The 17,858-nt window shown below is 40.3% G+C and overlaps 1 protein-coding gene across 5 annotated transcripts in view; it reads right to left on the bottom strand.

Annotated features, from left to right (window-relative positions):
- Positions 1-949: 949 nt before the first annotated feature.
- Positions 950-17,858, bottom strand: part of CCDC136 (coiled-coil domain containing 136) — a 112,048-nt gene continuing 95,139 nt past the window's right edge. For all 5 annotated transcript variants that reach the window (XM_089676941.1, XM_089676940.1, XM_089676944.1 and 2 more), the window contains one exon: positions 950-14,005. Coding sequence is in view for 1 of the 5 variants with exons in the window: in XM_089676944.1 (XP_089533070.1) it covers positions 13,919-14,005 (87 nt within the window). In the remaining 4 variants the exon portion in view is untranslated. The remainder of the gene's footprint in view (positions 14,006-17,858) is intronic.

Below are 17,858 nucleotides of genomic sequence, written 5' to 3'. Positions count from 1 at the left end.
TGTAAAGGCTCAAGGTTTTTTACCTTCATGCATTCTATGCATAAAGGTAAAAACCTTTTCTGTGCAGCATCCCTCCCAGCCCCCCCAACACTCACCTAAGCCCCCTCTTGATCTAGCCATGTGCACTGGAGTCTCGGCTATCCCAGGACTCCCTCTCCTCATTGGCTGAGACAGAAGAGGGAGCCATTGGCTCCCTCTGCTGTCAATCACAGCCAGGAAGCCAATGAGAAAAGAGTGGGGGCCGAGCCGCGGCTCCATATGTGAAAGGATACATGGAGCAGTGGGTGCCCCCATAGCAAGCTGCTTGCTGTGGGGGCACCCAACAGGAGGGAGGAGCCAGGAACACCAGTGGGGTACACAAGAAGAGGAGGATCCGGGCTGCTCTGTGCAAAACCACTGCACACAGCAGGTAAGTTTAGACGTTTGTTATTTTTTCTTTTAAAAAAAAAAGCTTTTAGAATCACTTGAAGTATATACCGAGCAGACACCACTACTTCAGTCATCTTTGCTTGCTTCCAGGTCCTGTACCAAGTGAATGCACTTCTGCATTGTGAACACAGGAAGTCTGTCGCTTGGCACAGGCACCAATGAGAGAATGCTTTACATTTTCTGAATGAATGTAAAGTGTTTTCTGATTGGGCGAGGTGGGGCAGTGATGTTAAGCTACTTCCCCTGGAGACTTCCAGCTTCCAGGGGCATTGGCCAGGTATGGGATATGCAAAGATACATTGGTCCAAGCTGGATTAATGCAACTATGTATAAAGAATCCATACCTGAAATGTTTCTTTAAAATTGCTTGCATGGCTTTATCCTTAACAGCTACATCCAAAATAATTTCATTCATAGGGCAGATAAGGTTTGGAAAATACTTTGAGAGCAGGCAGATAATTAAAAAGTATTTTGTTTATAAAGAGCTATGTGTTCTTGAAATAGTAAATCATAGCAGACATCATCAGAACATCATTTTATTTTATTTACCCATTACTTGAGCAGAGAAGTGACAGGTGTAAGTTATTTCTCCATTAGCTTAAGTTACTTTTTAAATGCATCACCAAATGATCACAATGATCTGCAAATAATAACTATATTGTACTAAATAAATTACAGCAACAATTACTCATCATGCTTACACTAACCCCAAATGGCATAGTAAGTGCAGCTTTTCAGAAGTGACATAAAAGCCATATTAAACAAAAAAAAAATAATCTATTGCAGCTTGCTAATCACTAGATGTGGTGGCTGCTTTAGTGTTCCTTTTTTAGGATTTTCCCTTTGCTTTCTGCTGGTGATCTTACCAGTAACACACCTCCTGTATAAGAGTGCCTACACACACATGGAGGAGCACAGGCACCACCTTTGGAGAGCAGCATTGTCAGTCCAGGGGAGGGTAGTGTTAGATGTATGAGCAGATTTAAATGCACTAACAAATGAAGCCAAACTCTAGCTAATACTTTATGAGCATCTACAGCAACAGTCTTTTTTTTTCTTTTGGGATAAACACTTTACAAAAATAAAAGCTGACCATTGTATGTACCCCCTCAGTGTTAAATGGTTTGTCTCAACCCTCTGATTCCTACGTCTGCAGGACAGCTTGTTCTGTTGAAAACAGACTTACTGGTAGGATCACCAGGTGAAAATAAAAGAAAGAAAGCCTAAAAAAAGAAAACTAATATAGCTATCACGTTCTAAGAATTGGTAAGCTAAAATGTAATAAATATTTCCTTTTGTGTTTAATATTACTTTAAGTGATCTTCAAACAATGAATTCTTGTTCATACATAGTTACTAAAAACCAACAACCACAAATTATGTAACATTTTTGTGCATATTTTCTATTTTTATGAGAAAAGCCTACAAAAAATTGTGAGCTTTGTTCTGCTTATAAAATGATCAAAAAGTGTCAAAGATCCAACCATTGCCCAGTTGGTTTTCTTTTTATACTCTTTACAGCTTAAATATTTGAAGGGGAGATTTCACTTGATTAATTAGCACCACTAGAATAGCACCAATCATTTCTGTGAAATGTTTTACAAATATGGAGTATTTTGCATATGGTTATGAGTCTGATCTAGAAATCAAAGTAAAATGAGCAGAATCAGCACCTGATCCTAGTCACTGTCCTTCCAGAGTAGAATGTGACATTTGGAATCTGATTATCTGAAAAGGATATGGCATATGCTTTTTATTCCCTTATTTTTCCATGTATATTTTGTTGAATGATGCATATTCATTGAGGTTTTTTCTTCCATTAACTTGAGCAAGAACACAAACATGCTGCTTGGCTACATACTCTATACAAGGTTTGTAGACATATTCAAATAACACACAGCAATGGTGGGAACATCACTTATTCTAGTCTATTTACAGTACTATTATAGCAAACAAATCTTGATGGATGCAAGTCTATTTACATATGAAATCAAAACTGCCAAATCATTTCAAGAACAGCTGTATAGCATTTATCATTTTGTTTAGATTTATCTCAAGGCCGATATATAAAAAAATGTAGTTATGTTTTTAGTAAAAACAAATCATTAACTGTATTTTTAAATGCAACTAATGTACCTGAAATTGTCTTGATAGCATCCTCCTGTTATTAGCTACATAGAAATATTTAGTGTTGGGAAAAGAAGAGGTAGCATTAGAAGACTCGTCTGCATGCACCTGTGCTAACAGTAGACATGCTGACAGGAGAAGAGAGCAGAGACCTCATACATTTGTTGTTGCTGACTGATTGTCCAACCAGAAAGCTGAGGGTGGGTTCTGGCCCATGTTCTCAGCCAAGCTGGGCTCCTGCTGAAGTGAAGGTCAAGAATCTGGATGTGCTGTCTGACAGGGGTGCCTGGGATACATATCTAGCCACACATAATTATACATCCTTTTGTAGGTGAATCAGTTCCAATGAACAGTATACTTATGCTAAATGAGCTCATATAATAGCAAACCCTGCCACGTATGGGTTTGAGAAATTAAATGAAATAAAATACACATTGTTGGGTAAAATATCTCATTTTCCAATATATTTACTGTAATAATGGCTATGCTGTTCACCCAGAGAGATGCTTTCTTCCAATGTATATGGTTCTGATAACCTCACAGGATAATTGTATAATTATGCACTAATAATGACTGCAATCTATAAACTCTAGAGAACATAAAAAATGAATGAAATGATTAATGAACAGATTTCATGCACATTTCCATATTTCATTGAATAAAACAACACAAATCATTCTTCCTATTTCAATCAAGAATTGTCAGTTTGAGTCTTTGATAGCCAGGTTAACGGGGAATACATAGTGAAGAACACAGTCCTGAGCCCTGCACCTTTAAACTCACAACCAGCAATGGTAGTTCCTGTATTTCTATTCTAATACCCCTTCTACATATAATACTTGGTGGATTCACTTTTCAGCTACTCATTCTCCCCATGAGGATTTTATTTTTATGCATTTAATATGTGTACCCTCTATTAGGTGATTTCCTTGTAGTCCCCCATAAACAGCAAAGTGTGGTGCGATCCTATTTCTTTTTGAACACAGTATTTGAGTATTACAGATTGACAGGGCTGGGACAAGGGTGGGCAGAAGGTGCGACTGCCCTGGGCGCATTGGTTTATTGCAGTGATGGTGGCTCCCTGTGGGGGGAATTTATCAAAACTGGAGCAGCCAGAATCTGGAGCATCTGGAGCAGTTGTGCATGGCAACCAATCAGCTTCATCTTTCTTTTTCCAAGCATCACTGAGCTAGAGATAGATGCTGGTTGGTTGCCATACACAGCTGCTCCAGATTTTGGCTGTTCCAGTTTTGATAAGTTCCCTCCATTTTCTTTTATATGATTATAATAATCAGTTATATATTTGTTTCCAATGTGTGCCAGAAAGAAAATGTAGTTGACAGGAAATACACTGACAGAAGGAGAAAGCAGAGTGACAGAAGGATATCTGCTACTGTGCAGTCACTGCTAAATTACAGGCTAGGGGTAAGGAAGATATCTAGCTTTATTGCTTAATTCTTACTTGCAGAACAGAAAAGTCTGGTTACCACCCAAAAATGTATGATCCAGTAAATTTCAGATGGGCAAAAAATACAAACCCATTGGTAGGTAAACCAGCTCCCATATATGTATTTAAATATGTATTTTTATTATTGGAGTTCTGCTTTAAAATATGCCTATTAGTCAACTAGGAATATTTTATTAGGATTTTTCTTTAATCTATAGCAAGTCTTGTTAGTATGCCCATAAGGAATACTTTTCAGACTGCAGGTTGTAGTAAGCCTAATTGGAGACCAGACTCTCTGGGCTAGCATATAGGAGCCTGTCTCCAGGGGCAGACTGACCATTCGAGCACTCGGGCACTGCCTGAGGGCCCAGGGTCAGTAGGAGCCCCATGAAATGCCCCTGGTACCTTTTATAGGCTTTTTTCGGTGTGCTTTGAGTGTGGGCAAGGACACAGGGGCCCATGATCCCCTATTGCCCAGGGGCCCCATGAGTTGTCAGTCCGCCCCTGCCTGTCTCAAGGATGCCATCAGTGGTGGGTTGAAGCACCGAAATTATAGAAAAAATGTATAGGATATAACGGAGAGACAGCAGCACAAGGCTCTCTGCAGGGAACAGGCGATAGGATGGTGGCAGTGATTTCCTCCCGTAAGTCAGGGAAAAAAAGAAAGAGCATCCGCTATATTGTGGCTATGCAGAAGTTTGCCAGGGGCAGCTATAAAGCAGATTCATTCTGAAAGGGAAGGAAGAAGCACTTGTCAGCAGCAGGTTTGCTTTGTGATAGAACCTACTTTGCTGGAAGTGCAGTATGCAGAAAGCGGACAAGTGACAGGACCAGTATGCAATGTGCATTTTAGCATGGTTAAACCCTGTTATTGTACATTTGGCCAAATACACAGAGAAAGTAGCAAACTATAGTGAGGGAATTAACGTATGCTACCATTCTGTGGTTACCTAAAAAAACCCTGTTCTCCACCATTGTGTTTCCTCCAGCAGGCATGTGGGCAATGCAATTAGATCTCTGTTTATTTCTTATGTTGTTTTACAAAGTCCATTGTTTATGGCTATGGATTTTATTTTAATTAAGCCCAATTTTCTGTGTATCTTCCCTCTTATATGATGTAACTTCCTTCTTCACTTTGAGTTCCTGTATTATTCCTGAAAGATGTACATTGAGGCTTGAAAACAAATATTCCTTTTGACCTTCAAACACTTCAAATGTCAGCATCTAACACATCATATTGTTTGCCTCAACTTTGCTGCATTTGATAAAGATATTCGCAGGTGCCAAATGTGTGGTGAGTTCAGCTATCCGCTGAAGATTGTCTGTAGTGATTGTCCTTGCTACCTTCAGGCCAAGCATAGAGGTTCAAACATGTTATGCATATAAGTCTTCTGTGGAGGTATCAAGCTAGACAGTTTATAAAGAAAGTAACCCAATTCCTCTGAAAAGAGACAGATCTCAAAAAGTGGGCACAGTCTTGAATGACACAGGGTCTATGAATGGGGGGGGGGCTGAGCTTTTAATCAACTGATCATCCCCAACTCATAGATCCTGTGTCATCTATAGAAGCTGTAGTATGTCTTCAATGTATGGCGGATCTGGCAGAACAGGACGGGCATAGTTGGCTCTTTTGATGGGCAATCCTGACAGCCCCATAACTGTATTAACCCCACTGTACTGAAAGATTATGAAGGTGGGGAGGGGGTGGAAGGACAAAGGAAGATTTCTACTAAAAGAAGAAGAATCACTTAGTTATGTTCCTTGTGCAGTTTTTTTGTTTTTATTTTTAGGCTTTAAAAGGGTTTAGTTAAGGTTTTCTTTGCTGGCTAACTTGAAAGTATGCTTGGAACCCACTTCATATTGATAGATACTGCATATATGTGTGTGTAAAGACTGATTACAAAAAATTGGATTCCCCTATCAATACATGCAAGGTGGATGGAGGAATCCTCTGTGCTGGGCCATTATATGTTTACAGTGGGGCTGCACTGTCAATATACACTAATTAATGGCTGCAACAGTCCGGTTCAACAGAAGTTGTTAGATCGACTTCTGTCGGACAGGAAAGGCAATTGGTGGATTGAAATTTAGCCAGTCACTGCTGAGCCAAATTTCAAACCATTTATGAGCAGTTTAAGATACAAAGGAGTTTGAGATAACTAATTTCCTCTCTGTTACGATATCACATAGAGTGTGGATCACTATACTATACCTGTGGCCTTGAAGAAGAGTGGGGATGCTCAAAATTGTTGGGCCTGGATAGTACTTGGCTAGGAGGCTGCCTGGAAATACCATGTGCTGTAGGAGCACTGTTCTTTCCTATGTTCTAATCTTTCCATAAACTCGTGAAATTTGTAAAGACAGACATGATGTAAAACTCTGTTTGGGTTGCAAGTCTTCCCCCCACCCCGCGCCCCCCCCCCCATCCTCTCCATCACTACTAACAATGCCACCATCTCTCCCACCCCACATGCCAAAGTCCTGGGTGTCACCCTGGACTCCCACCTCTCCTTCCTATCCCACATCCAACTAGATACGCACATTCCTCACCCCAGACACCACCAAACAACTCGTACACTCCCTCATCTCACACCTGGACTATTGCAATTCCCTTCTCACTGGCCTACCCAAACGAATGCTATCCCCACTCCAGTCGATCCTGAACTCAGCGGCTAGACTCATCCACCTCACCAACCGCTCCACATCCGCCTCCCCCTCTGCCAATCCCTTCACTGGCTCCCGGTTGCCCATCAAATTCAAACTGCTAACTCTCACCTACAAAGCTATTCACAACGCTGCCCCAAACTACATAACCGACCTGATACCCAAATACTACCCTACCCGTGCCCTCCGCTCCTCACAGGACCTCCTACTCTCTAGCTCCCTGGTCTCCTCCTCCCACTCCGGATTGCAGGACTCCTCTAGGACTTCCCCCATCCTCTGGAACTCCCTACCACAATCCATCAGACTGTCACCTACCGTCCTCACCTTCAGGCACACCCTGAAAACCCTCCTCTTCAGGTAAGCCTACCCCATCCTCACCTAACAACTAACTTCCTCCACTCCTCCCACCACTCCATCCCCCACAGCCATTTCCTCCTGTACCACTTTCCCCTCCCTCCTAGATTGTAAGCTCAAAAGAGCAGGGCCCTCGAACCCCTCGTGTATTGTATTGTTACCATCTTATCTCATGTTCTGTCCCCCTTGCTACTGTACAGCGCTGAGCAAACCCTATGGCGCTATATAAATACTGTATAATAAAAATAATAATAGATGAAGGAATGGAGAGTGAGAGTACGTCGAAATTAACATACTGACACCATCAGGATGAGACTGTTAGAGAACTCATGAACATAAAGTAGGTAACTGGGGGCAAATTTCAGTTTGTAGACTGTAACTCAGCACAAGTTCTTTTTAAAATGTTAGTAACAACAGCAATAGTAATAGCCAACATTCATACTATTAGAAAGAAGGTTGAACTACCCAATTACTGTACATCAACAAGCTTTGGTTTATGGTTCATTGAACATCATCCCTATGATTCTGGAACCACCCTTTAGCACAAACTCTGTCTCCTGTGTCATGTGCCAGCTAGATAAGTGAAAGCAGAGCTGGTATCATTTTTCTTGAATTAATGTGAGTCTTCTGAGTCCCAACATTAAGCTGATCATACACTGCTCAAGTTTTACTGAGTTGTTACTGGCTCCACCAAAATGTGAGCAAAGTATGGCCCTGCCAGAACTGCTCCATTTGTTGAAAGTCAATTGTTCAATACAGTTTTGCCGAAGGAGCTTGTTGTTAAATTGTTGGCTGACAGCACCTGCATCCATTTAGGTGCAGGCACTGTGCAGATATTTTGACAACCAACAGCGACATCTGTCAGAATACAACTGTCCACACAGGGAGGTTCATCTATTGATATATATATATATATAGCCTTCAGACTGATCAAAAAATCTATATGTGTATGGCTTTGCTTTACCCCTTCTCCCTACTGTTCTCTTGCTGAATATAACACCTAGGGGTGGAAAAAATGGGAAACAAAAGAAGCTAAAAAAAAAAGATGAGCTTATAATGTTTATATGTTGAGGCTCAGTACTGCCCATCTTGTCCCTGCAGGATGTCAGTATGATAAACAGAACCCTAAATCTGCCAATCTCCAAGCTGAATTGTTGCAAACAAAAGCAATACCTATTTTTGTGACTATCTATCTATCTATCTATCTATCTATCTATCTATCTAGTTAGCTAGCTGTCAACAATTTTACATACCCTGCCATGGCTTGAAAAAATACTAGTTAAGAAAGGATACTAATACAGAACACTACCATCATGCATAATGCCATTTCCAGCTTGTACTAAAGCATGCTATTATTTGCTCTTTATTGCTTTTTTTATTATTAATTCATATGACATAACAGTCAGAAAAATTCTGCCATAGTTGAGTTGAAAGACTGACCCCATTTTGTATTATATTAGAGCAGTGACATATATGAGTTGCAGGAAATCTTGAAATATGTAAGGATATGTTGGGTGGGGAGGGTCAAAAAAATAGCCACCTGACATATTCAGCTTGAATATCCTAATGTACACCAGCCAAAACCATATCAATCTTTTTCAGTAAAACAGGAATGATTAAAAACTCTGTCATATTATTACTGTATGTGTCTTCCTGTCCCAGTGACAACTGCTCCCTTAATTATTCTCAAGTTGTCACAGGAATAGGAACTGAAGTAACGACTCTTCATAGCACCATGGAAAGCATAAAAAAGTGACAGTATTTACTCGTGCCAAGTCTATTCCAAAAAAAGCTTTGGCTGTAGTGACCACAATGGATAAGATGATTATACAATCGGTTCCTATGATGCTGTATGTTCATAGCTGGTTTCTGTATGTTGAGGTGTTTCTCAGACATATTTTGCATCACCTTTACTAACAAAATGAGTTCCTTTTACCATATCTATAGTACAGGATAGCAAACAAAATTAACTATTATACTGTACAATAAGGAGGCACCAATCCCTGCTTTTCCTCCAACTATGGCTTTATTTTACCAATTATTCAGTTCTCCCTCACTATAGGAAACCCTGATAAAATGGTATTCGAAATGACCTGCATTTTAACAATTACATCATTTTCACTGATAGTTCAGATATGAACTGCACTTTTTAAAAGCATGTTCATTTCACAGAAGCACACACTTCATAATATTAGAATCTCAATGTCTACAGAATAACAAGGTACCCTTTAAAGTGACCAGAAGAAATGCACCCTTTATTGACTCTCTGCATCAGTGTTCTATGACAATCAGTACGTCTAAATAAATGAAGCCACTAGCACGTTACACGAGCACCAATACGTTTTCAGAATTGCCTTGCATTATCAGACCTAAGGCCCTGTTGGCTGCTTAAACTTCAACTCAAGCCAAAACTTTTTATTTTTGGAGAGGGAAGACGAAAGGGTTAGAAATCTCTCGAAGTGTTAGGTTTTATGTGCTGTGGAGCTTACTGTCATATTGTTAAATGGTGTCTGTGACTGCATAGAGGAGATTTCCCCTCCATTCCTGTTCTGCCTGACACAGGTCATCTGGATAAAAGTGGAAGGAAATCTCTCTAATGACAACAGATATAACAAATCATTCCTGAGAAAGGTACTGCATATTCCTCACTATACTAGAGAATATATTTTTATTTCTCTCTAAGCACCCATTAGTGGGATTTCCCTTAATTCCTTGGAGAGATTTTCCTGTACTTTTGACAACTATCAGGTACACGGATGGTGAGGGACACACAGCAATAAAAATGTTATCATTTAAATTTTTAAGAAACCCAAAAATGCCCCCACCAACCGATTTATTAAAGAATAAAATGTTGTAATTATTAGCAAACCATTAAAAACTGTTTGTCCAAATACATAATCATGAGCATTCATTAAAAAAGTGACTTTAGGCTACAGAGCACCTGGAGGCTTAGCATGTTGGCTATTCATCTTGTTAAGTGACTAGGTGTTAATGTTCTTATTGTTTGTGCCATGTAACTTATTCTTTGTAATTTAGTGTGGCCATTTATGTGTCCTGAGGGTTAATCTTTATATTTCATCATTTTAATTGAAATTGTATGAGTACTTTGTTTATGGCGGATTCTCATTGCTTGATGTTATTTATACAATGTCAAGATAAATTATTTGAGGATTGGATATACATTGCGTATCTATTTTGAATTGACAGTTACTGTAATATGCTTTTGTATATGAGGATGTTTAAAATATTTTTATAGATTGGGATTTACAGAATAATATATTTTGGAGTAACAATAAATGCTAATACTTTGATAAGTTCTTTTGTGTGTGGCAATTTTTTGGTTTCCTAAATATGCTTTGGTCTCCCCATAGTTATAAAAAATATTTTTTGGACCCCACGAGTTTGAAGAACATAGGACCCATCTCTTTGCTCTCATTTTTCTCCAAATTTCTAGAACACTTAGTCTACAACCCTCTGAGCTATCACTTCACTGACAACAATCTTCTCTACTCTATACTCATACTCTTAGGGCTTGTTTACACTAGTTTCAAAATGTGGCATTTTTTAGAGCTCTCTGAACGCCAGTCCTGTTTACACATTGCATTTGCTTTGTTTTGCTTCAAACATTATACCCCATGTCGCTTTAGTGGTGCTTTAAAGCATCTTCAAAGCCTCCATGGAAGTCTATGACAAAGCTCGCTTACAGCACCTGCAGCTTTTGAGAGGATTTTATTCAGCTTTAGCTTTGCTTTGTTTTGGAGGTATTGCAGGCATGAGGTATCAAGAGATACACACAAGGCATCTGCCAAGCTTCATTAAAGCTTCAAAAAAGCACCACTGAAGCATCATCGAAACATCAAAAACACATCAAAAAAGCATGAAGTGGTAGACACTTTAATGTGTGTTGAAGTCAGAGCAAGTGAAAACGAGCCCGCACCATCAAAGCCCCATCGAAGCATCATTGAAGCACCACCGAAGCATGATTGAAGCACCACCAAAGCATCATTGAAACATCAAAAAAGCATGTGGAAGCAGCAGGCGCTTTAATGTGTTGAAGTCGAAGTAAGTGTAAACTAGCCCTTAAGCTGGCCATAGATGGTTCATTTTCTTCATTCAGCCAGCGGATTCCTCCTTCCACACAATCAAGGTGGATGGAGGGATCCCCTGTACCAGGACATCGTATTCTGGAAGCAGAACCTGCTGCCAGCCACTGATTGGTAAAAAAATTCCAACATGTCCCTTTGGCAGAAGTCGATCAGCTGAACCAGCTGAATTTCTGTCAACTTTATTCCCTCAGAGACACTCTTTCCTGGATCTCCTTCTACCTATCCCAGTGCACTTTCTGTGTCACCTACAACACTATCACCTTCTCTCCACCTCTTCATTCTGCAGGGGTCCTTCTAGGCATTTTCCTTACACCCCTTCTATTCTCCATCTACACCTACTCCGTGGGTCAGTTGATAACTTCACATAGATTCCAATACCATCTCCATGCTGACAACACCCAAATCTATCTCTCCAAGCTCTTCACGCATCAATTATTTACTAAGTGACACATCAGTAGGGATGTTGCTCCTCTTCCTCAAGCTCAGTCTCCCCAAACCCCTCCCCCCCTTCCCGTTTATCCTACTCTGACTTTTCCATCCAGGTCAATAGCTAGACTTTTCAGTTCCTTCTCTCACACCGGGGTACTAGGTGCAATTCTCAACTCTGACTTCTCCTCGCAGCCCCACATCCTATCACTGTCCAAATCTTGCTGCCTTCACCAACTAACATTTCCAAAATTCGCCCCTTCTTAACAAATGACAGTACAAAGTTACTAATTCACTTTCCTGTTATCTCTCCACTAAAAAATTGAAACTCCCTCCTCGTTGCCCTATCTTTACACAGGTTATCCTCTCTTCGGTCTATCATGAATGCTGCCACCAGAGTTATCCACCTCACCAACTGTTCTGTGGCCACTGCCCTTTTCTGCCAATTCTTTCCTTGACTTCCTCTTGAATAAAATTAAAAATGCTAAAAATAATATACAAAGCCACCCACAAACCTGCCTAAAGCTAGATCATCAACCTTTTCTTAAAATATCACCCAAACCATCCTGTCTGCTCCTTCCATGACCTCCCTCTTTCTACCTCCCTTGTCAACTCAGAAACTCTCCCTTCCTCTGGAACCCCCAACTGCAGTCTGTCTGTCTGTCTTCTACTCTATCTGCTTTTAGGCAATCTCTGAAAATTCACTCCTTCAGGGAAGTGTATCCTACCTCCGCCTGAAAATTGTACTTTCCTTTCTCCATTAGCTCCATAGCTTTCTCATAGTTATCACCTTTTGTACAACTTATTCCTCCTTCTTACTTTGTAAGCTCCCATGAGCAGGGCCCTCCTAACCCTCTTATATTGAATTGTATTGTACCTAAACTGTTTAATTGGATGTTATAAAGTGCTGCGCAAACTGTTGATGCTATAAAAACCCTGTATTATAATAATGACAATAATAATAATATTTAATAAATATTTGATGACTTAAACTGAGTCAGCACACCTTCAATGAAGAAGTACCCATTGTATAGTAGCGGTAAAAAAATTGCTATATGTTTGACCAACACTCTAAATAAAACTAAATGATTTTGGCTGGAGGTTGGCCCTGGAATTATTATAAATCCATTAATCAGGATGTATCCAGATAAAAATCCATAATAACGAAAAAGCACTTTCTATATGTGTGTTAATGGCTGCTAAACTAAATCTTACATGGCTTTGCTGTTATATAAGCTATTCCATGAATGTTCCCCTCTATATCATGGTGTATTGTGAATCTGCACTGTTAATCCTAATCTTAAAAAGGAAAGAAAAGTATTATATGTTACTATAAAAGCAGCTGATAATTTGAAGTATCAGGTATACAGTCAAAGACAGGTAAAGGTAAAGCTTAGCACCTATATTGCCCAAATGAAAATCTTAACTCAGTTGGTACCACTATAAATAAAAAGTTAATACATCAATTATCGCAGTACATGACCATATAAAAGACTAGAAGAAATACTAGCTTAGCACCTCTAGCACCCGACACATGAGTGTATTATAACATGAACTATATAACTAAGCCGGCATATAAATTAGAATCCAAACATTCCAAGGACAGTAAAATAAGATACTAAAAAAAAATATTCGAGCATTGCACCTCTAGGACTGAGAGCCCTGGGGAACATGCAGGCTGTCACAAAAAGTTGTTACATTGGCCATCATGTATTAAAATGTCTAAGAAAATGAGTGCTTTGCTCATAGCAACCCATTAATGTGTGCCTTACAGCACTATGAAATATCATTTCTTGTTGTAGACACTGTTCTACATTGGGGTCTGATAGAGAGGCACCATAAAATCTAGACAGATAAGTAGGGTGTATAACACATACCAGTTGCTGCCTTTCAAATAGAAGGAATAAAATTATAATAAACTGATTGATAATACTTTGGAAATGACGCAGGCATCTACTAGACTGCTACAAATACAAATGCTTTAGTTCTACGGAATGGTTATTCCATTTGTTTAAACTAGGTATTCAAAGAATATGTTATGCGATTGCTCCTACTGATACTGTTCCCTGTAACAGATTTTTCTGTGAATGAAGTAGTGATATATTATTCAGACGACATGGACAGAATGAAAACAAAAAACAAAACATGTTTTCAGTGCTGGGTCATTTTCACCGATTGCGCTGCGTTGTGTAGACAGAGATTGCCATGTTGTGTTTAGGTTTATACTGAATGTTGGAGTGCTGTAGATGCAAAGTGCAGTGTCTTGTTGCATGGATAGCTTGTTAAACGGGTGACAGTGGATGACACCAAACAGATGGTATGTTGGTCTGTGTAGAAATGCTGTGCTGTATCGTTGCTGTCCAGACTCAGTCGGGGCCTCTCCTTAGACTCGGACATAGTAATACAACAGCTGCAGCCACTGCCAGGAGGAAGAGGGGATTCCACAGAGCAGCCTGGGAAAGAGAAAGAAGGGGATGTAAGGAAAACACAGCCATGCCAATGGGGGCATTTATTGCATTTATGAAACAGTGCTGGACATCTCCTAATTCAATCATTCGAATCAACTGCAATTTTGACATGTGTGCTTGTCTCCACCACATTTAATGGCAAAACACTTTATGCGTACAGCAGATTTCTAAAATGGCAAATGGCTGATTTGCTGATAATTCACCACCAAACCCATCGGGAGATTTTTTTGCATTTATAGGGCACCTTTGCTGTGCAGACTTGTCAATGCATTTAAACCAGACTAAGGCTGGCCATACACTATACAATTTTCTGTCCAATTTCTGCTCAATTTCCTTTAGATTTACCTTCAACTATGTACTGCAAGGGCCCACCTAATTGGATACAATTGAAAGTGTTGTTTAGGTTTGACCTCATATTATATGGTTTTTGGTAAATCTAAAGCAAAATTCTCCAGAAAATTGCATAATGTATGACCAGCCTTAGTCTCTTTTGCTGCTCTTTGCCCAATTTCCAGATTTATCAACACACCTCCACCACCTCCTGCACTCAGGGGCTCAGATCAGAGGAAGATTAATCCAATGAAAAGGTATGTTCATCCAATACTGATCAAAGGTTGTGCAGCTCTATCACGAAGCCGGGGAAGCTTCATATAGACTGTAGTAGAGAATAAAAGAAAAGAGCGCACCAACCTTGCACATTACCTCAGTAAACCATTCATGTACTTACTAATAAATTATACAAGGGTAGCAGTAAAAAAGGCATATAATATCCATAGTCAACACAGGGTTAAAAGTCACGTGTGAGGTCCATCCGGAGTGGAGATAAACTCTCGGTCGAGCTCAGGGGCGGACTGACAACTCATGGGGCCCCCGGGCAATAGGTGATCATGGGGCCCCTGTGTCCTCGCCTACACTCAAACCACACCCAAAAAAAGCCTATGAAAGGTACCAGGGACATCTCATGGGGCCCCCTACTGACCCTGGGCCCTTGGGCAGTGCCCGAGTTCCCCAATGATCAGTCTGCCCCTGGTTGAGCTAACTAGCTCTGAGGAAGAAGGGATCACCCTTCGAAACGCGTTAGTGACCAAGAGTTGATCTCCCTCGCGGATGGAACTCACACGTGACTTTTAACCCTGTGTTGGCTATGGATATTATATGCCTTTTTTACTGCTACTCTTGTGAGTATAATTATTAATAAATACATGAACTGTTTACTGAGGTAATGCACAAGGTTGGTGCGCTCTTTTCTTTTGTTCTTTACTACAGTCAATATCCAGATTTCCCATTCTTCAGGAGAAAAAGCAGGCTCAGTAACAATCACTGTATTTATAGTATAGTACACTTTTATTGTCCTTGATGGTATATAAAGCCAACACATTTTCCTTTTTTATTTTGAGTAGATTAGGGAAAGGATAGAACCCATGTCAAGCTTTTTTGCCATCTCTTTCCCACTTAGGAGATTTACCTTCAACTGCAGACACAGGAATTGAGAGGAAATCACTCCAAGGTAAAGGATATACCCTCTTAGACATTTGTCACTGGAAGTGTCCCCATTGAAAAATGTCCCCTCTATTCCTATGCTAGTGACAAATGTTGGATTTCACTTCAATTTCAGTAATGGTGACATTGGTAATCAGGAGAGTATGAGAGAGTGAATCTCCCTAACAATGATTAGACAGCAATAAAAACTGATGGAGTTGTAACCCCTCAGCACCTATTTAAAACGACATTAGATAATATTTAAGCAAATACTGTTTTCAAACAACAAATCTTGGATGTAAATAAATTATTTCCTATGGACACCCACCACACTTTGTAACTTCTACAGATAGGTTCTAAGCATTCATAAACATCAAGCTCTATGGTCATTTTTAAAAATAATGGCAGGTAATGCAAAAAAACCCTCTTAAATATTTGTTTCTCATTGTATTATGTCTCTTTACATTGATCCAAAAATGATAGAGCCTGTCTCCAGCAATAACATGCCATACATGCCTGCTCTATGCAATGGTTTTGCACAGAGCAGCCCCGATCCTCCTCTTCTTGCTTGCTTTGGGGGCACTTGTGCATACTCGCACCTGAGACAGCCCTGTATATCCATAAGACATACAGAGCACAGCTCGGCCCCACTCTCCACTCTCAGCCAATGAGGACAGAGAGACCTGGGAGAGCCGAGGCTCTCGTGCACATCACTAGATCACGATCAAGCTTAGGTAAGTATAAAAGGGTGAGCTGCACACTGAAGGTTTTTTTTAGCTTCATGCATACAACAATTGTAAAGGATAACTCCACTTTCATGGGAAAAAAAATAGCAAATAAAAAAAAAATATATATAGCATTTACAATTGCAACTCAAGTCATATTGTAATTGAATGTTTTTAAAAATGACTTTTCAGTTTCAACCTGCAGTGCTGTAATTTTCTGTAAAGTGCAAATATGGCTACCTGGAGGTGTTCTGTACACAGATGGTATACAGAAAGCCCCCTGAAAATGTAATTTCCTGCTTGCATGATTGGCTTACTGATTTTCCCAGTCTGCACTAAGTTACAAGTCAGATTTTTGGCATCCCCTGCAACAAAAATGTTCTTTTTGGGGAGCAAGATAGTTCAAGGTGTGATTTGTCATAATTGTGATGATTATGGCTTACAGCTCATGAAAACCCCAAATCCACAATCTCAGAAAATTAGAATATTGTGAAAAGGTGCAATATTCTAGGCTCAAAGTGTCCCACTCTAATCAGCTAATTAAGCCATAACACCTGCAACGGGTTCCTGAGCCTTTAAATGGTCTCTCAGTCTGGTTCAGTAGGAATCCCAATCATGGGAAAGACTGCTGACCTGACAGTTGTGCAGAAAACCATCATTGACACCCTCCATAAGGAGGGAAAACCTCAAAAGGTAATTGCAAAAGAAGTTGGATGTTCCCAAAGTGCTGTATCAAAGCTCATTAATAGAAAGTTATGTGGAAGGGAAAAGTGTGAAAGAAAAAAGGTGCACAAGCAGCAGGAATGACTGCAGCCTGGAGAGGATTGTCAGGAAAAGGCCATTCAAAAGTGTTGGGGACTTTCACAAGGAGTGGACTGAGGCTGGAGTCAGTGCATCAAGAGCCACCACATACAGACAGATCCTGGACATGGGCTTCAAATGCTGTATTTCTCTTGTCAAGCCGCTCCTGAACAACAAACAACGTCAGAAGCGTCTTACCTGGGCTAAAGAAAAACAGACCTGGTCTGTTGCTCAGTCCTCTTTTCTGATGAGAGCAACTTTTGCATCTCATTTGGAAACCAAGGACCCAGAGTATGGAGGAAGAATGGAGAGGCACACACTGCAAGATGCTAGAAGTCCAGTATGAAGTTTCCACAGTCTGTGTTGATTTGGGGAGCCATGTCATCTGCTGGTGTTGGTCCACTGTGCTTCATAAAGTCCAGGGTCAACGCAGCCGTCTACCAGGAGATTTTGGAGCACTTCATGCTTCCTTCCACAGACGAGCTTTATGGGGATCCTGACTTCATTTTCCAGCACGACTTGGCACCTGCCCACACTGCCAAAAGCACCAAAACCTGGTTCAATGACCGTGGGATTACTGTGCTTGTCTGGCCAGCAAACTCGCCTAACCTGAACCCCATAGAGAATCTATGGGGCATTGCCAAGAGAAAGATGACAGACATGAGACTGAACAATGCAGAAGATCTGAAGGCCGCTATTGAAGCATCCTGGACTTCCATAACACCTCAGCAGGGCCACAGGCTGATAGCTTCCATGCCACGCTGCATTGAGGCAGTAATTACTGTAAAAGGGGCCCAAACCAAGTACTGAGTACATATGCATGCTTATACTTT

Source organism: Staurois parvus, unplaced genomic scaffold (genome assembly GCF_062004578.1).
Source record: "Staurois parvus isolate SC_StPar_1 unplaced genomic scaffold, SC_StPar_1.0 ptg000175l, whole genome shotgun sequence".
NCBI lineage: Eukaryota > Metazoa > Chordata > Amphibia > Anura > Ranidae > Staurois > Staurois parvus.
This window is presented reverse-complemented; position numbering and strand designations above follow the sequence as displayed.